General features: G+C 40.2%; 1 protein-coding gene across 1 annotated transcript in view; it reads left to right on the forward strand.

Moving 5' to 3' along the window:
• Window positions 1-2,410: 2,410 nt before the first annotated feature.
• Window positions 2,411-27,613, forward strand: part of LOC140187916 (myeloperoxidase-like) — a 35,467-nt gene continuing 10,264 nt past the window's right edge. Inside the window, exons 1-11 of the mRNA XM_072243787.1 lie at window positions 2,411-2,437; window positions 4,304-4,377; window positions 7,535-7,628; window positions 11,707-11,882; window positions 12,440-12,572; window positions 16,841-16,970; window positions 17,531-17,737; window positions 18,477-18,831; window positions 22,738-22,898; window positions 24,315-24,573; window positions 25,271-25,441. Of these exons, the coding sequence (XP_072099888.1) occupies window positions 4,305-4,377; window positions 7,535-7,628; window positions 11,707-11,882; window positions 12,440-12,572; window positions 16,841-16,970; window positions 17,531-17,737; window positions 18,477-18,831; window positions 22,738-22,898; window positions 24,315-24,573; window positions 25,271-25,441 (1,759 nt within the window). The 5' untranslated portion in view covers window positions 2,411-2,437; window position 4,304. The remainder of the gene's footprint in view (window positions 2,438-4,303; window positions 4,378-7,534; window positions 7,629-11,706; window positions 11,883-12,439; window positions 12,573-16,840; window positions 16,971-17,530; window positions 17,738-18,476; window positions 18,832-22,737; window positions 22,899-24,314; window positions 24,574-25,270; window positions 25,442-27,613) is intronic.

Raw genomic sequence — 27,613 nt, forward strand, 5'->3', positions numbered from 1 at the left:
GTTTTCTCCTTCAGTAATAAAGCCTGGGATTCTGGATGTTAGCTGTCCTCACACATTGCATTTGCTGAGATCATATGCCAATCTCTAGAAGACTCTGTGCTTGTGCTGTAACTCCTATTCTCAAATGATCACCAATAACATTCTTGCTAAAAAAAAATCAAGTTCAACCCATCAGTCAGAGCATTAAGAAAAATGTAGATGAGGCTAAAGCCTGGAGGGTGGCAACTCGCCCTCCACCACCTCCCATGAGAAATGGAGGCAAGAGTTTTGGGTGGGAAGTGACAAGCCAAGACTTGAAATGCAGCTGAAGACATTCAAGCCCACAGGTGCCACACCAGTAATAGTGTAACATCATCATCCATAACACTAAATTAACTCGAAAACTATAACTAGACAATGAACCTTAAGCAGCATGCAATCCTATTATGTTAAAGTAGTCACAATTTTGTCCTGAGATTCTGATACTGATCTTGAATTTTATTGTTTACCTGCACTGCACTTTTTCTATTGACTTATCCTGCATTGTTCTTGTTTTACTTGGTTCTATTACCTCAATGCACACTGTATTGATTTGATGTTTATTAACACTATGCAAAGCAACCAATAAGATCACACTTGCATGCCTGTGGCTTTGTCAATACATATCAGTATGTGTGACAAAAATAAACCTGTTCAAATTCCAATTTCAATTTCACTGTAAATTTATAATCTGTAATGATTATCTATCAAAAATTGTACCCGCCTAAAATATAAATATCCGCATTCTAAAATGTTATTGATAATATTTCTTACTAGCTTCAACCATGTCATATTTACTTAGAATCCGGTCAAACAGGAAACAGGTCAACATTTTATGCAAATATGTTAACATTTTTAAGCCAGATTTTCCTAAGCATTCAGCCGTAGAAGTGGGAGATCCTGAGGTGAGTGTTTTTTGATTCCCTTGCATTTACTCTTCTTGTACTTCATGACTTTTTGGAATATTTGGAGGAGTAATCAACTTATTTAATTATATCTACTCAATCTTTCTTTTAGTCAACATGTGTATTTCAGGATTGTTGCTTTTTTTTTCCCCTTGCCCCTCTGGTTATAGTTACAAAATGACTTTTCTTTCTTCTATTTGGTTTCTGGCACTGCACTCTTTCTCTGCAGCCCCCTTTTCTAATCACCCTTATATTTCAATATACTCTTTCATAGGTTTGTAGAGTCAATTTTGCTTTGTTTTTAATTTCTGTTTTAGCTACTCCATCCAATTCACTCTGAGCGTATTTATTTGGAGGAATTGATTGGGTACTTACTTGAATGTGTGGCTTGATCAGAGAAAACCAGCATGAATTTCTTCATTGTTATGGGTTTTGAGAATATATATGAAGAATTGATGTTTCTCTTGACTGTATTGTTTGAGATTTCAGTCTCAGAATTAGGATTTGAGGATTTATAACAATTAGGTTTCTTAGTGAGGCTGAAGAACATGAAATAAAAAGGAGTATTGAAAGCTAAGCAGTAAACTGGCTAAATACAGGAAACAAAGAGTGATGACAGTTCTTTGGCCAGCCAGAGAGGAAACAAAGTCTTCAAATTAAGTTTACAACACAATACAATAAGTTGAAGATTTAACATCGCAGGTGAATAGAAACTCAGAACTGTCTTGGCAAAATGAACACCTGTTCTGCGACAGTATTGCACGATCTCCATGTGAAGATGATCACATTACATTAAAAGAAGAGCAAGTGAAGAGTTGCTTCACCTTAGTAAAAAGAGGGAAGAAAAAAAAGTATTTCCTGAGGTTGTTTGGGCAAGTGTTACAAAATAAGATTGTTTGATGGAAATTGAAGAGTAGTCGCAGAGGGAATGTTATTTTTGTTACATTTAGTTGGCCGCTATATTTCCAATTCAGGGGTTGGATTAGTGACTAATATCCGTTAGAAAGCCACATCTGTCTCTGTTATGCCTTTTCTGGAAATAGCGATATCTAAGAAGAGAAGAGTTAGATATTGACCATGTTTAAGTGAGAGCATGTTGAAAACTGGAAGTCTAGAGGATGTAAACTCAAATACTCTGGAGAGCAGGAAGCAACACCAAGAGATCATCAATGTAACAGAAGAAATGTAGAGGGGTGGGGGAGGGGGCTCCTGAAGACATCTGAAACAATGATACTATCAAACCAGTTGAGCAACAGTAATATGGATTAATTCTAACAGAGAAAGAGAAAGAAATAGAAGGAATGATTATTATTCGAGCAGATTCTCTGCAGCCTTGATATAATTGGATGCCTGCCCTTACTTCACCCAGAAAAGTCACTGGCTCAGAATTCCAATGCATGCAATACTCCCAGTGCAAGTGTGTGGCACTGACTACCAAAAACAGCAATTGGGCTGTCTGAATATCTTTGACTCCCTACTTCCAGGGACACTGTGTAAAACCTAGCAGTATCAATGTAAGTACATGACATTAAAAAAGCTTTAAAATTTGTTTTTTAATGATAATAGAGTAAAGGTAACATGGATACTTAACTAAAGATATTTAAACTGACTTGATTAAATCAAATAAAAATATCTACTTACCTCTTTGTCCGCATGGGATTCCCAGCTTCAGTACAAGTCTGAAAGCTAGTAACTATGTGCAAGTTGGCTTTGTTCCACTGAGGTGGCGGAATCTATGCCCGAGATGGAGCACATATTTGCAGATAGATCTGAATTGATCTTGGGGGAATAATTTTAAATACTTATATAATCAGACATAAATATAAAAATATGCAGGAAATTAAGCTAAGAATATTGTAATGAAATATATAAAAAAACAAAATGTTGCCCTTTCATATTTTAAACTATTGTGAAATATTTGAGTATTTATTCAAAGAGATTACAATCCATGCACAATAATAATGCCTATTACACTAGTACTTTGTCAGCAATGACTAAGGCACAGTATATTATTAAATTTTTATTATACCTGCTGCAATACAGTTAATGTTTTCAGGAAGCTTTACATGGAAATAAATGCTTTAAGTACGTTCAGTTGTAGGTCACTGATTTATTATTGATCAGTGACGTGTTGTTGATCACTGAGACATCCCAGGGAAGAGTAGAGTATTACTGCCAATTGATTCAGCCTGTTCAACCTCAGGAAGATGCTAGTTTTCCTTCATTATAAGAGTTTGCACTGAAAACGACACCATTACCTTTCACATGCCATTGATTCTGATGCAGAACAGTTGTGTAAGAGCATATGATATAGCAACAGAATTAGGCTATTCAACCCATAATGTCTGCTCTGCCATTCGATCATGATTGGTTTATTTTCGCTCCCAAACCCATTCCCCTTCCTTCTTCCCGTAACATTTGATACCCTTACTAATCAATAGCATAACTACCTCCGCTTTAAATATACTCAATGACTTGGATTCCGTAGTTGTTTATGGCAATAAATTCCACAGATTCACCACCTTTTGGCCAAAGAAATTCCTCCTCACCTCTGTTCTAAAGGTGTGTCTTTGTATTCTGAGGCTGAGCCCTCTGGTCATATACGCCCCCACTATAGGAACCATCCTCTTCCCATCCATTTTGTCTAGGTATTTCAATATTCAATAGATTTCAATGAGATCCCTCCTCATTCTTCTAAACTCCTGTGAGAACAGGGCCAGAGCCATCAAACACTCTTCATATGTTAACCCTATCATTTCTGAGATCATCTTCATTAGTCTTCTCTGGACCCTCTCAGTGTCAGCACATCCTTTCTTAGATAAGAGGCCCAAAGCTTATGTAATCTGGACCAATGCTTTATAAAGTCTCAACATTATTCCTTTCCTTTTGTATCCTAGTCCTCTCATAGGTAATTCATATATATTGTCATAATATGCATATAAGCAACATTGCTGGTTTTATATAACTTGTTCAGTTCTATCCTGTGGCCACATCTCCAATAATTGCATAAATTCTTTTCCATCTCTTCAATGGTCTTTAATCCTGCTCTTTGTCTGACTTGCACTGTTACAAATATGCTTAAGGTCTCATAATTTGCTAAGTGACCATATTTCAGTTTCAATTTCTGGAGGTGAAAATCTAAAAATGAAAATTAATACTCTGTACACACATTAATGTGTCTGGGCATGTACCTGTCTAATATTTTTTGTCACAGTTCACATGAATTTAAGTCACAGTATTACTCTGCAGCGTCTGCCTGTATCTGCATGCGTGCAGATATGTTCGTCTGTGATCATTACCTGTTTAATTCTTCTGATTCTAGTATCTCATTGATCTCTCAGACCTGTGCCTAACTCGTATACTGGATGTGTTTCTTACAGAATGGCAGTCCTGTGGTCGTTTAGTGCGATCCTTGCAGGTCTTTTCCTGCTTTACACTAACGGAGTTCACGCTGGTAAGAGATTTGAGTTTCATTCCTCGATCTGCGTTAAGTAATTTCACTGAAGAGAAGCCACAAAGCCCAACGATCCAAAGTACTTTCAAAAATCCTGTATAGAGACGAAGCATTAAGCAGGACTTCTCAACTTGCTGTTGCTTTATCTCAGGGTGGACAATGCACAACATGGTTTTTCTAATCTATTTCATTAAGTTGCAGGAAAGACTTTCTGTGATATGATACTCACATGTATTCTACAGAGCAGATACAGTGATGAGTAAAAGCAAATTTGACTGTTCATTTAATTTGAGCATTAGTCTCAGCTTTGGTCATGGTGCAGGTTGGCTTAGTCAGGAAAAAAGAAAGAGAAGATTTTGCAAATGATAATGAAAAGCTTCTTAAAGTCAAACATTAGCAATATATTCAGTTTTGTTCAATGTACTACACAAAAGAAACTTGCTTGCAATCAGGTGCTCCTCAAGAATTTTTAAAACCAAATTGACATGATTGATATTTATTGAAATATTCAGATGTAATCATATAGTAAAAAATGTTAAAACAAACATGAACACAAGAAAATCTGCAGATGCTGGAAATCCAAAGAGACACACATAAATTGCTGGAGTAACTCATCAGGCCAGGCAGCATCTATGGAAAAGAGTCAACAGGAGCCGTTTCGGGCCGAGGTCCTTCTTCAGGATTGGAAAGGAAGTGGAGAAGTCAGGGTAAGAAGGTGGGGGGAGAGGAGGAAGAAGTATAAGGTGGTCGGTGATAGTTGAAACCGGGAGAGGGGAGCATTGTTTCACTTATCACCTGCCACCTTGTACTTTTTTTCTCCTCTCTCCCCACCTTCCAGTCCTGACTTCTCTCCTTCCTCTCCAGTCCTGGTGGAAGAATCTCAGCTCAAAATGTCAACTGTTGACGCTTTTCCATAGATGCTGCCTGGCCTGCTGAGTTACTCCAGCATTTTGTGTGTTGCTTACGATAAGTATTGAAGTTTGAAGTAATGCACAGAATATTTAGATTAGGATGATATCAGAGATAGACAACGACATTGTTTATGCTGGGCATGCGGAAATACATTGGAAATTTTGCCAGATTTGCTGAGATGAAATGATGCAAAATCCTTTGCACATTTATCAGCATAATTCCAGAAATAAGACTGCCCAAGACTCAACACATTCAAACTGACTGGAAGAGAAGATCCTCCCCCATCATTTACAGGAATGGAATCACAAGGAAATGAGTTTTTTTGTGTACTGTATCAATAATTGATCTGTTCCAGAGCAGTGGCCGGGAAGTTCACTAATATATTGCTTTTGATGTGAATTTTTAATTTACTTCAAATGTTTTTTTTAAACAATGAGTGTAGATTCATTTACAATAGAGAGAGGAAGGAATTATTGTACATTGTACAGTCCAGAAAGGATGAGTGCATTAGGAAGAAAGCTGTTGGCACTTGCAAGGAGAAATGACAGCTGTGATTTCCAGTGCAGAAGTGGAAAAGTTATATCTAAGTAAAAGAACACAGAGGATTTCATTGGGATAATACTGATCCAGCTACTTTCCTAATGAGAATTGCTATATTCCTGCCTTGAGGAAGAATTTGAGGTCAGTGGCTGAGGAAGGAAATACAGAAGACATTCCATCTTTTTCTCATATTTCCATAAGAGGACCCCAGTCAGCCCACCAAGTCTATACCAGCTCTCAGAGCTCTCTCTTTAATCCCATTCAGCCACTTATTTTCCCCAACATACTCTCATGTACATACCTGTAAATACGTCCCTGATTTGCAAACCACCCACTTACACCAAGGGAAATTTAGCATTGCCGATTAACCAAACAACAAGCATGTCTTTCAGGATGTGAGTGGAAACCGCAGCATGGGGAGAATATGCAGACTCCACACAAACTGTACTAGGAATCAGAATCAATCTACGTTGCAGGAACAGTGAGGAGGCTAAACTAACCATGCACTGGGAAGTGGCGTTCACTCTGGAAGCTAATAGGAAAACATACCTGCTTGCTACAGGAGACCTGACATTTATTTTAACAGGAAAGCAACAGTGTCTGTACCAACAAAATGATTAGTTTGAATTACTATGCTGTTGGATATTTGCAGTCAGAACCTTAGAATTGGTCACAATCGTAATACAACAGTCTCATTCCATGTAGAAAGGAAATGAGGAGAGCACTACACATTTCTTTGCAGGCAACAGACTATTTAGAGAACCATCCATTCCTATAAACTCAATAGAATTCTTACATTTGTAGTAGTGATAGTCTGGTTTCCTGGTCTTCCAGTCTATTCCTCCATCTTGCATAGAGAAACAACACCCTTACTATCAGATACTCATTTTAACTATTGTTTATTTGTTCTTAAACTATTGCCTCTTCCCTCTCGATTGTTCCAGAATTATAGTTGCATGGAACACACGCAAAATGCTGGAGGAACTCAGCAGGCCAGGCAGTATCTATGGAAAAGAGTAAACAGTTGACCTTTTGGGCCAAGACCCTTTATCAGGTCTTGCCCCGCAATGCCGACTATTTGCTCTTTTCCATTGTTGCTACCTGGCCTGCTGAGTTCCTCCAGCATTTTCTGTGTGTTACTTGGATTTCCAGCATCTGCAGATTTTCTCTTGTTTGTGATAGTTGCATAGGTTAGATGTCTTAATGAAGTTAATAAATAGTGGCAAAGTTCAGTGGGGATGAATGTACTTGGATGCTACCAACGTATCTGGATACTTACTGCTAACACACATCAGGTATGTTTCACCCTGCAAATTGCTGCAATTCTGTTGAAGAAGAGGTTGGCTTCCGGGATTAACAATACACTGAGAAAGTGCCAGAAGTTTAAACTCCATACTCTTACCTTAATTAACTGCTGCAGCACCTTGCACCTAGTCAGCCAATCTATATTATCCTTTACAAGTTTCTTGAGAAGTCCACTTGACTCCAAGGTGCTTTTTTTGTTTTTTTTTACTCATAAAAAGAACAGTAAAAGCCAATCAGTTCCTCTTCAGCAGAATAGCTTCATGTGTTCATAATCTCAGTGAATATCTTGGCCCATTTTATCTCTCACTATGTGTGCATTTGTCTCAAAGTATTACAAGTTCCAAAATGGAGTTTGCTTGGCCCTCCTGAATTATGAACAATTGTTGTGTCTCTTTTGTAGATAAAAATGAATACCTTGGGAGTCCGTTTTTAAAACATGCGATAGATGAAGCCATTGAATCGGTGGACAGAGCATATTTGGTCACCAGAAACATGTAGGTCCTTTTATCTTTATAATGTTGCCATTCAGGGTTCTTTGTGAAATACTTATCAATGACTTAATGCTAATGAATAGATATTATATTCGAAATGAGGAGAATAGTTCAGTTGTGCAATTGTTCAACTGAAAACTTGTTCGCATATTCACTAATGTGATGTTAGTTAAACAAAAATAATGCATTAGCACAGGGTTTGAAGAATTGTATGGAATTAACTGCTGGGATTTCTTTCACACTGCATAGTTCAAAATAATTCATAAAATGTTCTCAATTTAATATAGTGATGGCTGAATTCCCACATAAAATGAGATATCTTTCTGGTCCATATGTCTTTTGCTTTTTATAGCGTTTTAAGACCTATCAGTACATCTTAGAGTACAACAGCACAGAAGGAGAGTCGAGGGTCCATTAAACACCACTTACTAATTCTACACTCATCCCAATTTATTCTCTCCATCAATGTTTCCTGGATTCTAACACATACTTCAACATAAGTGACAATTTACAGTAAGGTAGGTTTATTAATCCTTATAGAAGAAGCACAGGAATTTAAATGAGTCCAGCAAGACTTCTTAAATTGTATTTGCTAATTCCTTTCCAAACAAACAAGTCCACTTTCTAAATGCGTAGTGTAACTGTATTTTAAATGTTTGTTACCTTTGCACAAAGACATCCAGCTTTCACCAACACCAGGTTCACTCGTCTCCTCCCTTTTAAAAATGATTTTCTTTGCCATGTTTTCTTCAAAAGGTTAATAACATCACTTTTTACTTCTATTTTACTGCATTTTTAAATCCTTGCTCAGTCTATTGCAGTGTCACTCCTACCTCCAATTTTCATTATATTAAGAAGAAACTTGAGAACAAAAAGGACGGGTTGCACTTGAATCCCGGGGGACCAATATCCTGGCAGGGAGATTTGCAAAGGCTATTGAGGAGAGTTTAAATTAGAGTTGCTGGGGGGTGGGAGCCAAACTGAAGTGACGAAGGAAGAGACGGTTGGCTCACTAATCGAGAAAGCTTGGAGACAGTGCAAGAGGGAGGATAGGTAGGTGATAGAGAGGGGATGCGCTCAGACCGATGGTTTGTGATGTGTCTATTTTAATGCAAGGAGTATTATGAACAAAGCGGATGAGCTTACAGCATGGCTCAGTGCTTGGAGCTATGATGTTGTGGCCATTACAGAGACTTGGATGGCTCAGGGGCAGGAATGTTTACTTCGAATGCCAGGCTTTAAATGCTTCAGTAAGGACAGGGAGGGAGGCAAAAGAGGTGGGGGCATGACGCTGTTGATCAGAAATAGTGTCACGGCTGCAGAAAAGGAGGAGGTTATAGAGGGATTGTCTACGGAGTCTCTGTGGCTGGAAGTTAGGAACAGGAAGGGGTCAGTAACTCTACTGGGTGTTTTTTATACAACACCCAATAGTAACAGGGACCTCGAGGAGCAGATAGGGAGACAGATTAGGGAAAGGTGTAATAATAAGAGGGCTGTTGTGGTGGGAGATCTTAATTTCCCAAATATCAGTTGGCATCTCCCTAGAGCGAGGGGTTTAGATGGAGTGGAGTTTGTTAGGTGCGTTCAGGAAGGTTTCTTGACACAATATGTAGATAAGCCTACAAGAGAAGAGGCTGTACTTAATCTGGTATTGGGAAATGAACCTGGTCAGGTGTCAGATCTCTCAGTGGGAGAGCATTTTGGAGATAGTGATCACAATTCTGCCTCCTTTACCATAGCATTGGAGAGGGATAGGAACAGTCAAGTTAGGAAAGCGTTTAATTGGTGTAAGGGAAAATATGAGGCTATCGGGCAGGAACTTGGAAGCATAAATTGGAAACAGATATTCTCAGGGAAATGTACGGAAGAAATGTGGCAAATGTTCAAGTGATATTTGCATGAAGTTCTGCATAGGTACGTTCCAATGAGACAGGGAAAGGATGATAGAGTACAGGAACCGTGGTGTACAAAGGCTGTTGTAAATCTAGTCAAGAAGAAAAGAAGATTTCATGAAAGGTTCAAAACACTAGGTAATGTTAGAGATCTAGAAGATTATAAGGCTAGCAGGAAGGAGTTTAAGGATGAAGTTAGGAGAGCCAGAAGGGGCTACGAGAAGGGCTTGGCAAGCAGGATTAAAGAAAACCCCAAGGTGTTCTGCAAGTATGTGAAGAGCAAGAGGATAAGACATGAGAGAATAGGACAATCAAGTGTGACAGTGGAAAAGTGTGTATGGAACTGGAGGAGATAGCAAAGATACTTAATGACTACTTTGCTTCAGTATTCACTATGGAAAAGGATCTTGGCGATTGTAGGGATGACTTACAGCAGATTGAAAAGCTTAAGCATGTAGATATTAAGGAAGAGGATGTGCCAGAGCTTTTGAAAAGCATCAAGTTGGATAAGTCACCAGGACCGGATGAGATGTACTCCAGGTTACTGTGGGAGGCGAGGAAGGAGATTGCTGAGCCTCTGGCGATGATCTTTACATCATCAATATCAAGGGGACAGGAGAGGTTCCGGAGGATTGGAGGGTTGCTGATGTTGTTCCCTTATTCAAGAAAGGGCGTAGAGATAGCCCAGGAAATTATAGACCAGTGAGTCTTACTTCAGTGGTTGGTAGGTTGATGGAGAAGATTCTCAGGGGCAGGATTTATGAACATTTGGAGAGGTATAATATGATTTGGAATAGTCAGCATGGCTTTATGAAAGGAAAGTCATGCCTTCCGAGCCTGATTGAATTTTCTGAGGATGTGACTAAACACATTGATGACGGTAGAGCAGTAGATGTAGTGTATATGGATTTCAGCAAGGCATTTGATAAGGTACCCCATGGAAGGCTTATTGAGAAAGTAAGGAGGCATGGGATCCAAGGGGATCTTGCTTTGTGGATCCAGAACTGGCTTGCCCATAGAAGGCAAAGTGTGGTTATAGATGGGTCATATTCTGCATGGAGGTTGGGAACCAATGGTGTGCCTCAGGGATCTGTTCTGGGACCCCTACTCTTAATGATTTTTATAAATAACCTGGATGAGGAAGTGGAGGAATGGGTTAGTAAATTTGCTGATGACACAAAGGTTAGGGGTGTTGTGGATAGTCTGGAGAGGCGTTGATAGGATGCAAAACTGAGTTGAGAAGTGGCAGATGGAGTTCAACCCAGATAAGTGTGAGGTGGTTCATTTTGGTAGGCCAAATATGATGGCAGAGTATAGTATTAATGGCAAGACTCCTGGCAGTGTGGAGGATCAGAGGGATCTTGGGGTCTGAGTTCATAGGACACTCAAATCTGCTGCACAGGTTGACTCTGTGGTTAAGAAGACATACGGTGTATTGGCCTTCATCGATCATGGGATTGAGTTGAAGAGCTAAGAGGCAATGTTGCAGCTATAGAGGACTCTGGTCAGACCCTACTTGGAGTACCGTGCTTAGTTCTCGTTGCCTCACTACAGGAAGGATGTGGAAACCATAGAAGGGGTGCAGAGGAGATTTAGAAGGTTGTTGCCTGGATTGGGGAGCATGCCTTATGAGAATAGGTTGAGTGAACTCGCCCTTTTCTTCTTGGAACGACGGAGGATGAGAGGTGACCTGATAGAGGTGTATAAGATGATGAGAGGCATTGATCATGTGGATAGTCAGAGGCTTTCTCCCAGGACTGAAATGGCTAGCACGGGAGGGCATATATTTAAGCTGCTTGGAAGTAGGTACAGAGGAGATGTCAGGGGTAAGTTTTTTATGCAGAGAGTGGTGAGAGCGTGGAATGGACTGCCGGCAACAGTGGTGGAGACGGAAACAATAGGGTCTTTTAAGAGACTCCTGGAAAGGTACATGGAGCTTACAAAGATAGAAGGCTATGGGTAACCCCAGGTAATTTCTAAGCTAAGGACATGTTCGGCATGGCTTTATGGGCCGAAGGGCCTGTATTGTGCCGTAGGTTTTCTATGTTTCTATTAAGGTGTATTGCTCCACAAGTGACCCATTGATCAATGGGGTCCATGTTTGATTACAGAACAGTGTCAGTGTACCTAGAGTTTATATTTATAAACAGAATACCTTCAAACTTTTAAAAAATGTTATCCACCTCCAGACACAAGGACAAGGTGCAGAAACGACAGTTGACACCAAGTACCCTGTTGCAAATATTCAAGGCCCCTCTAGCCGACACCAGGAAGGCAGTGAGAGCAGCAGAGTATCTGGATGTAACGCTGCAAAAGATTCAAGGCCATGTTCACAGAATCCACAAACGCTCACTCAATGCAACAGGTTAGTCTCGAAGCAGGTGAGAAATACCTAGAGGAAACCCTTTTTGCCCGTGACTGAATCATGCAGTTGCGACATCAGTAAGGCCTTAATTCAATGATTCCTGCAACAGTCAGTCTACTGATGACAGCCACCATAAACAATTTCAGCCACACCAGCAGCTGCAGCGAGTAGATGCCATTTCCATCATTTGTCGTCAGTTCTTGCTGTCCTCCAATGTGAGAAATAATGAAGTCACCAAGTCAGCAGCCCGCTTACTAATTGGCATGTGGTGCTTCGCATTAGTCATTGAGTGAAACAGAGATTGAATCAGCGAATTTCACTCAAAAGAGGAAGAAGTGCCTCACAAACCCCTACTCACAGAACATGATGACTGGCAACAGTCTACAGGGCTGCACTGTCAAGTGCGGGTGCTATGGCTGTTATTGCCGTTGACAAATAATGAGAAACTCTTTCATCATCTCCATTGATCCTGATGTAACTGAAAGTGAGACTGCTGTTTTTAAGTAGTGTGAGCCTTTCGCTAACTAGAACTGATAATCAGTGTATGTATCCTGCAGATCTGTTATCACCAAGTGACCTGGATGCCATTGCAAGAGTCACGGGCTGTCAAGCTATGCGCCAGCCTCCGGTCTGCAGTAATGATTGCTGGTCAAACCGATACAGGACTTTCACTTCTGTATGCAACAACAGGTGAGACGCAATGGGTTGGTGACAGCTACCATCCCCATTTCAGCGATGACTTCCAAACAATTATCATCATTCACTAAAAGGGTATATATCTTTGTATTGGACCTACCCATGGGAGAATTCAATCAATTTTGTTTGAGAAATCATATGAAAGTCCCTAAATATTGATAATATCCCATTATATCCCACCATGGCTTTCTACACTATGCACCACTCCAGAAAGCTTTGAGTCATTGGCAAACTTACAAACACATTCTTCCACTTCCTCATCTAAATATGCACTTCTGAATAAATAATAATGTGTACCAGTTTACTACCACTTTAATTGTCCATCCCATTATCACTCTGACCTCTCTGTCTGTGACCTTCAGGCCCAGTGTTGAAGAAACTGTCAACACTTTGGAATGAAACCTTGCATCAAGCTTGAGTCTTTTCCCCGCCTCCGATGCTGCCTGATCTGCTGAGATCCCCGAGCAGATTGTTTGCTTGTTGCTCCAGATTCCAACTCCTACAGTCTCTTTTGTCCACGTTTCACTCTGCACATCCTCTATTGTACTCACCTCTGTGGTCAAAACACTCATTTAGGAGTGGCTTGGCGGTACAAAGCCTTCATTCCATCATAAATTCCTTTAGCATGAATATATAAGATACATTACTCCCTGTACCTTTCAAAAAAAAAGTTACTCCAGAGCCATCAAAGATTGAGAGAATAGTAACAGGAGTCAATAGAAATTGATCAGATCAAAATCTGAAAATAGCTGGTGGACCCTTTTAATAATATTGGGATCAGTCCCAATGCACATTCAGTTACGTGAGATTAAAAACAGTGTCAACCGGTTCCCTAATTATAGGCTTACACCACTGACTTTACGTTGGTGTCACATGTTAATCTACATCAAGATCTACCCACTCTATATGATTCTGTTGGGTGGTGACTTTACTAACACCACCTCAGAATATACCCACATCAGACCTGGACCCAACATATCGATGCAGCTACAAAGAAGCACGACGATGTCTATACTTCATAAGGAGTTTCAGGAGATTTGGTATGTCATCAAAGACACTCACAAGTTTCTACAGATGTACCATGGAGAGCATTCTAACTGGCTGCATCGCCATCTGGTAAGGGGGTGGGGGCTACTGCACAGGATCAAAGTAAACTGCAGAGAGTTGTAAACTCAGTCAGCTCCATCATGGGCACCAGCTTCCGTAGTATCCAGGACTTCTTCAAGGAGTGATGCCTCAAAAAGGAGCCCAGTCACCCAGTCATCCAGGTTATGTCTCAATCTCTTTGCTACAATCAGGAAGGGGTACAGAAGCCTGAAGGCACACAGTCAACCATTCAGGAACAGCCTCTTCCCCTCTGCCATCCAATTTCTGAAAGGACACTGAACCCAGTACCTCACTATTGTTTCATTTCTATGCCAGTGATATTAAACATGATTCTTATTCTGATCTAGCACTCCATTTCCGAAACAGACACTAAAAAGACAAAAATTCTTTACTTTATTTTCTCATTTGTAAAGAGTATTCAATCTTTTAAAATCCTCTTTAGGAAACGAGAATCAGGACAACATAAAGAAAGAAATAAGCCCTTTTGGGTCATCTCATTTATGCCAACCATTTTGCCTATCTATATTAATTCCATTTGCCTCCAGAGCTCTACTGAAAGAAATCATTGGGTTGAGTTTGCCTTTTTTGTGTGTGCTTTAAACATAGCAACTATATCTGTGTCCACCATTTCCTCTGGGAGCGTTTTCCAGATATCAGCCACTCTCTCTAAAAACAACTTATCCCCTTCTGTGTACATACATCTACTGATGCTTCTGGACGCATCTTCAGTGATGTTCCTGGAATCATCGGGTGTTTCGGGTCTTTCAACATCATGCACCCTCCTCCAGATGACCCAGCCGGGGCTGATCAGACCCCAGCTTGTGTCCAGATGGCTAGCTACTTATGACTCCATGGCTCCCCTCTTTTGAGCCACAGCCATCTTGAGGCCCTCTCTGCGGCATCGGTGGTACTGCGGATGGCTCTCCTCTTCCCCTCTCCCTCGATGCCCAAAATGCTGAAGGCTCTAACTAAAGAATGGGCTATGAATCCCCTACAACCAACCCTTAAAACTCCTGCTTTTCACCTTAAATCTATGCACTCTGTTTTTTCATACTTCTGCCATAGGAAAAAGATTTTCATTACCTACACCATGTCTCTCATAATAAAGTCACACATTAATCTCCTTATCTCCAGGGAAAACCAGACCAGCTGATCCAACATCTCCCTTGAACTAAAGCAAACTGGTGAGGGAGTTAATCTAACTGAAGATGACAATACCTAGGTTTATCCCATTGTTTTTCCTGTTGGTTTCACTCTTGCACTGCCCTCTCCTATAGGCCATAGACCACTGAATGTATTCACAATAATAAAAATGCAAACAGCAAGGAAGCTTTCTCCTTATTTGGTAATATTAATTGCTCAGGACTCCACCAAACATTGAGAGACATGTCCATTGCCGTTATCATATCTTTTTATTATCCATCAGTTTGGGGCATGGGTGAGAGAGAACCCATTATATATCAAGTTCTAAGTTTACAATATTCCTGATGCTTCATTCTATGTAAAGTAAGAGTAAATGAGTTGTCTTAGTGGAACCTGTGAAAAGAACCTCATAGAATCGTAGAACACAGTAACTGGATCCACCGTCACTGAGTCCATGCTGACCACCAAACATCCAGTTACACTAATCCTGTTTTGTATTCGCCAAACTCACATCTGTTTCCCTAATTACTACCAGACGCTGTCTCACCAGGTACGATTTACAGAGCAACACACACAAAATGCTGGAGGACCCCAACAGGTCAGGCTGCCATCTATAGAAAAGAGTAAACAGTCAACATATCAAGCAGAGACCCTTCTTCAGGCCTGGAAAGGAAGGGGAGAATGTGGGGGCAGGAGAGGAAGAAGTACAAGGTGGTAGGTGATAGGTGCAACTGGGAGAGAGGGAGGGGTTTGAAGTAAAGAGCTGGGAAGTTGATTGGTGAAAGTGATAATGGGCTGGAGACGGTGGAATCTGACAGGAGAGGACAGAAGCCCATGGGAAAAAAGGGAAGGGAAAGGAGAACCAGAGGGAGGTAATAGGCAGGTAAGGAGATAAGTTGAGAGAGGGAAATGGGAATGGGGAATGGTGAAGAAGAGGTGAGGAGGCATAACTTGAAGTTCAGGAAATCAATGTTCATGCTATCAGGTCACATGCCTTCACATTCCCATTCCAACATGTCAGTCCATGGCCTCTTCTACTGCCATGATGAAGACATACTCAGGTTAGAGGAGCAACACCTTATATTCTATTTAGGTAGCCTCAACCTGATGGCATGAACATCAATTTCTCCAACTTCTGGTAATAGTCCCCCTTCCTCCACTATTCCCTATTCCCATTTCCCTCTTTCACCCTATCTCCTTTCCAACCCGTCACCTCCCTCTGATGTTCCTCCCCTTCCCTTTCCTCCATGGTCTTCTGTCCTCTCCTAACAGATTCCCCTTTCTCCAGCCTTTTATCTCTTTCACTAATCAACTTCCCAGCTCTTTTCTTTAACCCCTCCCCCTATCGCCTATCACCTACCTCCTTGTACTTCTTCCTTCCTTCCCCCCACATTCTCCTTTTCCTTTCCAGCCCTGAAAAAGGGTCTTGGCTTGAAACGGTGGCTGTTTATTCTTTTCCATAGATGGCTGCCTGACCTGTTGAGTTCCTCCAGCGTTTTACGTGTTGCTCTGTAAATTGTCCCTGGTGAGACAGTGTCTGGTAGTTCCCCCACCTTCATACCCTGACTCTTCCTCTTCTCTTCCAGCCCCGATGAAGAGTCTTGGCCCGAAACGTCAACTGTTCACTCTTTTCCATAGATGCTGCCTGGCCTGCTGAGTTCCTCCAGCATTTTGTGTGTATTGCTTTGGATTTCCAGTATCTGCAGATTTTCTCCTGCTGGTGACAATTTACAGAAGTTAATTACCCCACTAGACTCATGGTATTTTCACTGTTGGTAGAAATTGCTCCGAATTTTGTAATGTTACATATATCTGTTAATCACTAAGCTAAATGGAGGGAAATTACTACTGGATAATTCAAATCCCATTAGTGAGCCTGACATTCAAAAGTTCCCATCAGTGGTCATAATACAGTGCAGGTACTTGTAAGAGATTTTTTAAGACTGATTTGCATTGTAGGCTATGTGCATTATTAGAAAAGAAAATGAATGATAGGTTTTCCTATTTTTCAGGAATAAGCCTTTTCTGGGAGCCTCCAACACAGCTCTCAACCGATGGCTCCCTGCTCGCTATGAAGATGGAATTTCAATCCCGTTGGGCTGGACTCCAAACAAATTACATTCCGGATATTCTTTGCCATTGGTAACTATTTGCACATTAGACTGAAATATTCAGATTCATTATGGAATTTCTGTTAAATAAAATCATAAGACCATAAGATAAAAGGGGCTATTTGGCCCATTGAGTCTGATCCATCAATGAATAACATATGTGTCCATTCCTTTCTGCCACCTCTTGCACAGGAAATGCTGCACCAGCCGTAATACAATCAGTCAGGATACTTTCAACAGTGCATCTGTAGGAGATTGTTAAGAGTATTTAATGATATTCCAAATCTCCTTAAATTTTGAAGGAAGTAGACGCATTTGTGTATCTACAATATGTGCTGCACCCAGGATAGATCATCTGAAATGTTAATGGCCAAGAATTTGATGCTGAATATATTATATGATTTCAAATCTATTATTCAATGAAACGGAGAAGATTGAAAAAATTCTATTGCACACTGGGATTTTCATAGTAATGATGTCTTTCTCCTTCGTTACTACTTACATGTTGCTTGTAAACATTAGAGGACTGGAAGGCAATACTCAATAACTTGTTTGCATTAATGTTATGAATGATTTATACGTCTACCCTAGGTCCGAGATGTGTCCAATCAGATTTTGAAAGTAGCTGATGAGGACATACTCTCAGATGAAGAGACCAGTCATATGTTTATGCAGTGGGGGCAGTGGATTGATCATGACATGAGTTTAAGCCCTCTGTCTGGCAGTCTCCAAACCTTTAATGATGGCATCAACTGTGAACAAACTTGTGTCCAGAAAAATCCTTGTTTTCCAATAAAGGTGAGACTCCACAGTTTTCATTCCAAAGTTATGTCTGATATTTTGTTTTGTGCCAGGATTAAACAAATAACTCCTGGATTAACAGTCTATCAATCTGGCTCACACATGGCTTCTAGCCCAATCTAAGGAAGTGAAAATCTACAAGAATCAGAGATGACTGCTGGATATATTAATGCTTGTTATAAGCTATTTAGCACCTTTCTCAAGCGTGGGCATGGGGCACACTAAACTGCTTCAAAGGGGTTTCTACATCCTCCCCATAACCACGTGGGTTTCTTCCAGGCACTCCAGTTTCCTCCCAAAGTTCAAAGATGTACCAATTTGTAGGTTAATTGGTCATTCTAATTTGTCCCGTGATTGGGCTTGGAATAAAATTGGGGGATTGCTGGGTGGAGTGCCTCAATATTTCAATAAATAAAATAAATAATAAATAAGTAAACTGCTTAACATTTGCAAATATCACAAGCAGTACAACACTCACATGTAAAAAGCATGCATATCCTAGTCTTCTTGTTGAGGGTCCTCTTCTTCTTCTCAAAAAACTATTGTTGTGTGGCTGAATTTCTACAACAACGCCACTAATCCATCATGCATTACAATCCATTCCTAAATCAATCTAAGTTAAGGCAACTAATTTCATAATCAGCTAATGAGCATGAAACATCATTACCTTCCTTTAGATTTTGTGGAACTATTTGAGGTGAATTAGTTCTAAAATAGTTATGAATCTTCATGACAGATACCTCAAGGCGACCCCAAGTTCAAAGGCTCTGAAGCATGCATGCCCTTCTTCCGATCGGCTCCTGCTTGTGGCACTGGTGAGCTGGGTGCAATATTTGGAGAGGTGAACACTCGTCAGCAGATTAACTCCCTCACCAGTTTCCTTGATGTCAATGAAGTCTATGGCAGCACAGATTGTCTGGCCAACAAGCTCAGAAACCTGACCAGTGAAGAAGGTCTGTTGGCTGTGAACCACGAATTCTCTGACAATGGACGGGAATATCTACCATTTAACACCATTTCAAGTAATCTTTGTGGCATCATGGGAGAAGCATGTGACACCAGTCAAAATTCTACTCCATGTTTTATTGGTGGTGAGTATCAGTTCAGTAGAACACTGCTTCACCACTTATCTTCATGAAGGCTCCCCCTTCACTTATAGCTTGTCTTTGTAACAAAAGTTTAAATACAAAGGAGAAATTTTCCAGTGATTGCCAGACAGGCTTAAAATGACTATCAAACTGATGGGCTTTGTGCACATTCATTCTGGAATTACAACACAATGGAGAAAGCTGAGAAAGAATTGGAATTGGTTGATTATTGTCGCATGTACTGAGATACTGTGAAAAAAATTGTTTTGCATATGTCAAGGCAGATCACAATGAACTTAAGTAATCAAGGTAGTACCAAGGGAAAAGCAATAACAGAATGAAAAATATCATGTCATAGTTACAGAGAAAGTGCAATGCAAGTGGACAAATAAGGGCAAGAAATGTGACAACTGTAAATGAAGAGATCATGTGTCCATCTTTATTACATAAGATTCACTGAAGCCTTATAACAGCAAAGGAGAAGTTATTCTTGAGCCTTGAGGTGCATGTTTGCAAGTTTTGTATCTTTTGGATGAGGAGTGGATGGAGTGTTAAGAGATGGGCTTTTGATTATGTTGGCTACTTTTGTTAGACAGCAGAAAATATAGACAAAGTCAATGTAGGGGAAAACAATTTCCATGATAGACTGGGCTATGCTCAGAACTCTCTGCGATTTTTTGCATTCCTGGGCAGACGGTTGCCATAGCAACGTATAATGAACTCAGTCAAAGGAGATCAGAAGGAAATATAAAGTCCCAAACCTTAATTGTCCACCATTTCTATTGATCTCTCAATGTGATGATTCATAAAGAGGGAGCAATGTTCTAGAAGATAATACACACCTTGGGATCCTTGCAGCTATGACAAACAGTGGTGGAGCAAATAAAATTGGGAATGATCAAAAGGTACAAATGAAGGATGCGGTTAGCTCAGAGAGTTAGTTTGTGAAGAAAGTAATGAAGATAGTAATGGAATGAGTTAGGAAGAGATGAAAGTTAACTTTAAAATTGAACTATTGCTAACTGTAAGCCAATAGAAGTAATCATATTTCCTCCCTCCACATTCGATTCAGCTTTTAGACAATGGAGTTTGAACGGTCTTATGCGCATTAAGGATTTGTATACTGATAACATATTTGATAGTTTTGATAACCTGCGCGGTAAGTATGACCTTCCGCATAATCATTTTTTTAAATACCTGCAGATTCGCCACTTTGTCAAGGAAAAATTTCCCTCTTTTCCTGTTCTACCACCTGCTATGTTATGGGAAAAATTCACTCTTAGCTTTAACAATAAGGGGCTGATTTCTGAACTATACTCTCAGCTGATGTCTTTGGGAGTCCAAGATCTAAACAAAACTAAGAGTAGGTGGGAGGACGACCTCGGTATGGACCTTGCGGAAGAATATTGGGCAAAAATATTGAATAGGGTTCATTTCTCATCATCATGTGTTAGACTGGGGCTCATACAATTCAAAGTTTTACACAGGGTATATTTAAGTAAAGCCAGACTGGCAGACATATACCCTGGGAGAGACGCTGGCTGTGACAGGTGTTCCTTCTCTCCGGCTGGTTTAATACATGCATTTTGGTCATGCCCTCGGCTTGATGACTATTGGGCACTGGTTTTTAAAATTATCAGTGAGGTTTTGGGGGTGACACTGAGACCTTGCCCGCTTATAGCTGTATTTGGTGTGGCAGATGATGATTTGGGTTTAAATGCAAGCCAGTCGGATATCATTGCATTTACATCGCTATTGGCCTGTAGGAGAATTTTGCTGGTTTGGAAATCTGCCACTCCCCCAACTGCTGCTGCTTGGTTGGAAGATGTAATGTTTTTTCTGAAATTAGAAAAGATTAAATTCACTTTAAGGGGGTCTGTGAAAAAGTTCTATTCGAAATGGGGACCTTTCTTGTCATATTTTGGGAGAATTACCTACTAGTTGAGGGCATTTGATTGTACTTAGGAAGTTGCCTCCCATTTAACACACTTATAATTTACCTCACAGGGTGGTTGATGAATTGTAAATATGAGTGTATTTTGGATCATCTGACATGTTGCAGATGTGTATGAGCTGTCGTATTGAAGTAGTGTGGGGGTACGGTTGTGAAATGTCCGTACTTGTATCTGTGAATTGTTGTGCTGTAGATATATTAGCTGCCATGATATGTTCGGGGAGGGCGGGTGGGGGGGAGGTTTGTTTTGGGGGTACGATACTAAAGCAAAATGGAGGAAAATGTAATCCATTATATATTCTGTATTGTGTCATTCCTTCAATAAAAATAAAAATTAAAAAAAAAAAGAAGTAATCATAAGTTTGGGCAATGTAAGTTAAGACGTGGGTACCAGAGGTTTAGATAACAAGTTCTCAGAAAGTGGAATAAGATAGATACACATTGGGTGCCAATATAAAGATGGTAGTTTTAGCAGCAGGTAAGTGAAGGCAGAGACAAGCCAGACAACTAAAAATGTAGATATGGGCTGTCTTAATGACACTCAAAATAGGTTTGATTAGCTAGAGCACAAAGGTCTATGACATGCTTTATATTGAGTCTTGGGCTTAATTGCAGCCTGCTATCCAAATGAGTTAATAATAAGCAATGTTAGTGGCAGTCCCTGAGTAGATCATGGCCAGTTTAGGGCATGTATTGGGCAGCACAATAGTGTAGCAGTTAGCTCAATCTCTTTACAGTGTCATCAACCACTCGCTGGAGTTCAATCCACACTGCTGCCTGTAAGCAGTTTGTATGTTCTCCCCATGACCACATGTATTTCCCCTGGGTACACAGGTTTCCTCCCACATTCCAAAGATGTATAGGTTACAGTTAATAAGTTGTGGGCATGCTATATTGGTGCCAGAAGTGTGGCGACTCTTGGAAGCTGCCCCCAAAATGCAAACAATACAATTCCCTGTATATTTCAATACTTCGAGGTGCATGCGACAAATAAAGCTAATACTTTAATTTGATTCCCCAGTGTGTCACTCTGTTCTCTGAAATTTCAAAAATCACCAGACAGTACTACCTTCAATGATTTAATGACAGTGATATGGAGGAATGAGAGCAGGAACCCCTTGAAGGAAAATCAATAGTATGTGATCAACATCATTGGGAATAATACTTGTATTTCACTTAGCTACTAAACAGCCTGAGCATATATAGCATATTTGAGTTTGTAAAAAATTGAATGAATATCTGTCAGGTCAATGACAACTTAACTCTTTCTGATCTTGTTGCATATAGCATTTGTAGAGTAAACACTGAGAATATCCGTCCGGATTCAAGCTTTTTTAATGTACTTTGTAAGCCCAAGGAATATAGTGTATTCAGACACTGGGGAACTAATGAACAAAAGAGTGACCATTAAAATATCTAACTGCTTTATGAAAGTATGTGTCTGAAAAAAGAACAGGCTGTGTTAATGGTATGGGAACAAAAGATCAAAGAGTTTGTATGTGTCTGTGCTTGTGAGGCTTTTGCATATAGTAGACTGTTTTTTGAATTGTCTTTGGACTTCAACTGGGATCAGGATCAAGGTCAGTCCTTGGGGACCAAGCGGTGGCTTTACAAGTCAGAAATCAGAGATCCCCCAACAGCAGCAATCAAGTGCTGACTAAGAATCGTGAGACCAGAAATCTTTGTGACTTGCTACGTAGCATTTTGTGTGGTTTATTTGTGCTGTCTATTTTATGATAATAAATTTGGCTTAAGTTACTTTATTCTGCTTGTACACTCATTGCCACATCTCCTGGACAATTGAACAGTTGGGTCTGATTAACCCAGCCCATTTAGCATATTACACCCTGGAATCCTTGGTTAGGTACTTGTTTACTGGCTGTTTCAATCAGTGTTGTCATTTGTCATTAACCAAATCAAGGTAACACTTGTCTACCTCACCATGTCCACCACAGGTGATGTACGTGTAAATGAACAGCTGGGACTGTTGTCCTTCCACACAATGTTTCTACGGGAGCACAATCGCATTGCAAGAGAGCTGAAGAAATTGAACCCACACTGGAGTGGCAACACAACTTATCATGAAGCAAGAAAAATCTTGGGAGCTTTTCAACAGGTAAAGAAAAAAATCACTGGTAACAAAAGATTATTTTACTGACTGACTAACATTTAAAACTCAGCATAGCAGGTGAATTTAAATTAATTTTATTACATATATCATTGCTTTTAATTTACTGAAAACTACTTTGCCTTTATATTTAAAAGACACAGTATTTAAGAAAGGGCCCTGTCACTATTCCCAGGCTTGCAGATATGGTGATCCCTGATCCACACTAAATATCTAGACTATAAGAAATAGGTGCAGGAGTATGCTACCTGTCTTCTTGATCCTGCTCTGCCATTCTTTAAGATCATAAATGATCTTTTACCCCAGTACTATTCCTCGCCTATCCAGAAATCAATCTATCCTGGCTTTCAGTAAGCTTGACAATTAATCCTTCACAGCTCTCCAGTGTACACAGTTCTAAAGATTCTTTAATCTCTGTGTAAATAAATTTCTCATCATCTCAGTCCTAAATAACTAGACCCTTATTTTTGAATCTGTGTTTTAGATTATTCAAGTAAGTGAAATATTGCCGCGACATCCAGTCTGGCAAATATTTTGGAAGGTTTATCACTCTCCTTTCTCTGTGTTCCTAACTCCAGTGAATGCCAGTACAGACTTCATATTTTCACATAGTCTAAGGACAGTCAATCCTGTTCCCGCAACTCCAAAAGGAACATGTTTTATTGGTGACTGTGGCTGTTTTCATTGAAGATTGTGCATGCCTTGTTTTTTATCTTACCATTTTACTGTTTTGGCCCATTAAAGAGTGCATAAGACCCCATATGGTCACCTTGTCACAGGAAGAGAATTCACACATGGCAATAGTGCCTCACAATGACTTGAGAAAAAGGTGTTTAGTCTCTAGTTTATGTTTATAGGCAGAGACTTAAATAATAGTAATTGGCATTTTGCTGAGGTAGTCAAAACATTAACTGAAGGGAAAGTATAGCAACAGAAATTCTGAGAAACAGTTTCAAACAAGGACTCAAGCAATTATGAGACAAAACTACTGAGTACGATTCAAAATGGAGAGTAGAGAGACCACGTTCAGCCTCGGGTATTCAGTAGCTTGTCACAGCCATACAGCAGGATGTCCCACTTCTGGGGTCAGTCACCAGTCCTGTTCTAGAGTCAGTCTATGGGGTTCTCCAAATTTAGGATCAGGTTGCGGCTGAATGATCTCACCTACTTGAACATGAGGGTGGTCCAGAGGAAATCCATTTTCCCAGAGTTTTATTGTGTGTGACTTGTGTTACCACATGTATTCTTTCTAAGGCCTTTGCTACTCCAAGGCCACAGAATGCCATAGTCACTCCCTGACAGGGCAGTGATGAAAACTTGAAACTCTTATTCTGGGCCAGACTCATAGTGAGGGTAGAAAGGTGACCAGGTCTTTTTCAAATGAAACTATACTTTTCATTCCAGATAATAAATCACCGAGACTATGTTCCCCGGGTAATTGGACCAGAAGCAACAGAAAAATATCTCCCAGACTATGAAGCCTATGATGAGTCTGTCAATCCCAGTATCGCCAACGTTTTCTCAACAGCATGTTTCCGTTTTGGACACCTCAGCATTCAGCCAACCTTGTCCCGCCTAGGTGAAAACTACCAGGAGCACCCACAGTTCCCGAGCCTGCCTCTCCACCAGACTTTCTTCACTCCCTGGAGAATAATAAGGGAAGGTAGGAAACATGCTCTAACATTACTGAACTCAGCCTGAACCATTGCTCAGATCTTGAGAGTCAGGTTGGTCAAATGTTAGTTGTAATTGGATTCTGGTTGCGATTAACTAAAGTACAAAGTAGAGCTGAAAGTTGAAGGGAGAGGGGAGATTGAAGGTGGTGCAGCAATAAGGCCAAAGGGCAACCTGACTCAGGCCTACTCCAGAAACGTGTGGTGCTGGAACCAGCAGAGGAATGCTCACCACCTTTGCAAACTTCAGCCTTGGAACCTCCTGAGTGCTGTTCTCACAGGAAGGTCTGAGATAAGCTTTAAACTCTTGGTTTCTTTAAACTTCCTTTCAGGTATAGCACCGAAAATTTAAGTTACCTTTCTAAACCAATGGACTGAGGTTAAATGGGAAGAAAGGATGTTTCAGGCTGAAACCCTGCATCAGTACTCTGCATGAAAAGAGTCCAGATGCAGGGCTTTGACCCAAAAGATTGACAATTCCTTCCTCCCATTGATGCTGCTTGATCCGCTGAGTTTCCAGCAGATTGCTTACTACTCTGGATTCCAGCTTTTGCTGTCTCTTCTGACTCGACTGGGATACATAATGCATGCATACAGGGCAGGAGCCTAGAATACCAAGCACTTACATTCCCAGACAGCTGTTTCATAGGACAGCTTTCTCCACAACTTAGATTGTGTTTTGTGCAGGTGGAGCTGATCCCATTGTTCGAGGATTACTGGGTTGTCCTGCAAAACTACAGAAAGCAAACAAGATGTTGGTAGATGAGCTGCGAGAGAAGCTGTTTAAGCTGACTGCTCATTTAGCATTGGATTTGGGTGCTCTGAACATGCAACGTTCTCGCGATCATGGGCTCCAAGGTAAGAGGACGACAAGCAAAGTGTTGCACATAGCTCAGAAAAATACATTGTCATTTTATCCAAAATTGATCTACAGTCACATTATCAAAAAGTCGATGGGAAAATATTGGGTTTACTGGCAAAGAGCAGCTAGAAAGTTGTTGTAAATATTATCATACGGTAGGCATAACAGCAGCTGAGATGTAAATTTTAATCAAATGTATTTGCAGAATTGCAGTTAGAATCGTACCTTTGAGTATCTCATTCTGTTGTCTTTGGTTGCATTGTTGAATCATCGATTTCAAATATAGAATCAGAATCTGGCTTAATGTCACTGGCATTGTCCTGAAAAGAGGGATAAAAGTGGTGAGGTAGTGTACATGGGTTCATTACCCATTCAGAAATCTGATGGCAGAGGGAAAAAGGCTATACCAAAAATGCTGTATGCGTATTCACACTCCTGTACCTCCTCCTTGATGGTAGCAATGAGAAGTGGGCATGTAATGCATTCACAGTGAGTGTACAGCAAGAAGTTGGCATCAGCAAATACTGAACTCAGATTATTAATTATGGATTAAGAACGAGTCCTTGGGGCCTATGAAACAAGTAGAAACTACTGGGGAACTCTTATTAAGAAATAATTTAAGATGAGGAATTACTTAACTCCAAATAAATGCCCTTATGATAGCAGATTTAAAAAAATATTCAATGAGACCTGGGATTTTTTTGAGGAAAACTCACAGATATTTATCAGGAAATATTTACTTGACATATTTAATGGAGATCACTTTGTTGTGAAATATTTACTAAAATATTAATTTGGAGTAAATAAAAAGTGAGGTTATGCTAATGAGCATATAACAGCATATATTCAAGTAAGATAATTTTATTCATATTTTTGAATGAGCGTGATTTATCAGGTTTACGTTTAGAGAAGTATGTTTCAATGAGACTGTATGGATGAGACCCATGTGCCATAAAACAAATATTAGACAACATTTAACTTAGATACCTGGATATTGCAGTCAGTACCATCATGGCACCTATCAATGACTTTATAGAAAGAAGGACTGAATGTAGTTATTGGCATAGATTATTTTCTCCCCATGATTTCAGCGATTAGCTGAAAACAAGCCATGTTGCTCCAGAACAGAGATGCCATCAAGAAGCTATGCGGCAAATCACATAGAATAATTCTCATAACAGCAAGAGCAACAATTCCAAACAATGATTTCTTAAATATCCTGCCGAGAAATATTTACATACAGTGCCTATAAAAGGTATTCACCCACTCCCCTTGGAAGTTTTCATGTTTTATTGTTTTTCAACATTGAATCACAGTGGATTTAATTTGTTTTTTTTACACTGATCAACAGAAAAAAAGACTTTTTTGGGTCAAAGTGAAAACAGAGCTCTACAAAGTGATCTAAGTTAACTACAAAGGTAAGACACAAAATAATTGAATCATAAGAATTCATCCCCCTTTAATACGACACATCAAATCATCACTGGTTCAGCCAATTAGAGTTAGAAATCACATAATTAGTTAAACGGAGATCTGTATTTGGATACCTATGTGCAGTCAAGGTATTTCAATCGATTGTGGTTAAAATACACCTGTATATGAAAGGTCCCACTGCTGGTGAGTCAGTTCATGCTGGAGGAACTCAGCAGGTCGGGCAGCATCCGTGGAAAAGATCGGTCGACATTTCGGGCCGGACCAGCCCGAAACGTCGACCAATCTTTTCCACGGATGCTACCCGACCTGCTGAGTTGCTCCAGCATGTTGTGAGTGTTGCTTTGACCCCAGCATCTGCAGATTATTTTGTGTTTGGTAAGTCAGTATCCTGGCAAAAACTACACCATGAAGACAAAAGTACACTCCAAGCAGCCCCACAAAAAGGTTATTGAAAAGCACAAGTCAGGAGATGAATACAAGAAGATTTCCAAGTCATTGAATATTCCTTGGAGTGCAGTTAAGTCAATCATCAAGAAAAGGAAATAATATGGCACAACTGTAAATCTGCCTGGAGCAGGCCGTCCTTAAAAACAGACTGAACCATGCAATAAGGAAACTAGTGAGGGAGGCCACCAAGAGACCTGTGACAACTCTAAAGGAGTTACAAGCTTCAGTGGCCGAGATGTTGTCTGGGTGCTTCACCAGTTGCGGCTTTATGGGAGAGTGCAAAGAGA

The sequence above is a fragment of the Mobula birostris genome, chromosome 25 (assembly GCF_030028105.1).
Source record: "Mobula birostris isolate sMobBir1 chromosome 25, sMobBir1.hap1, whole genome shotgun sequence".
NCBI classification, from domain to species: domain Eukaryota; kingdom Metazoa; phylum Chordata; class Chondrichthyes; order Myliobatiformes; family Myliobatidae; genus Mobula; species Mobula birostris.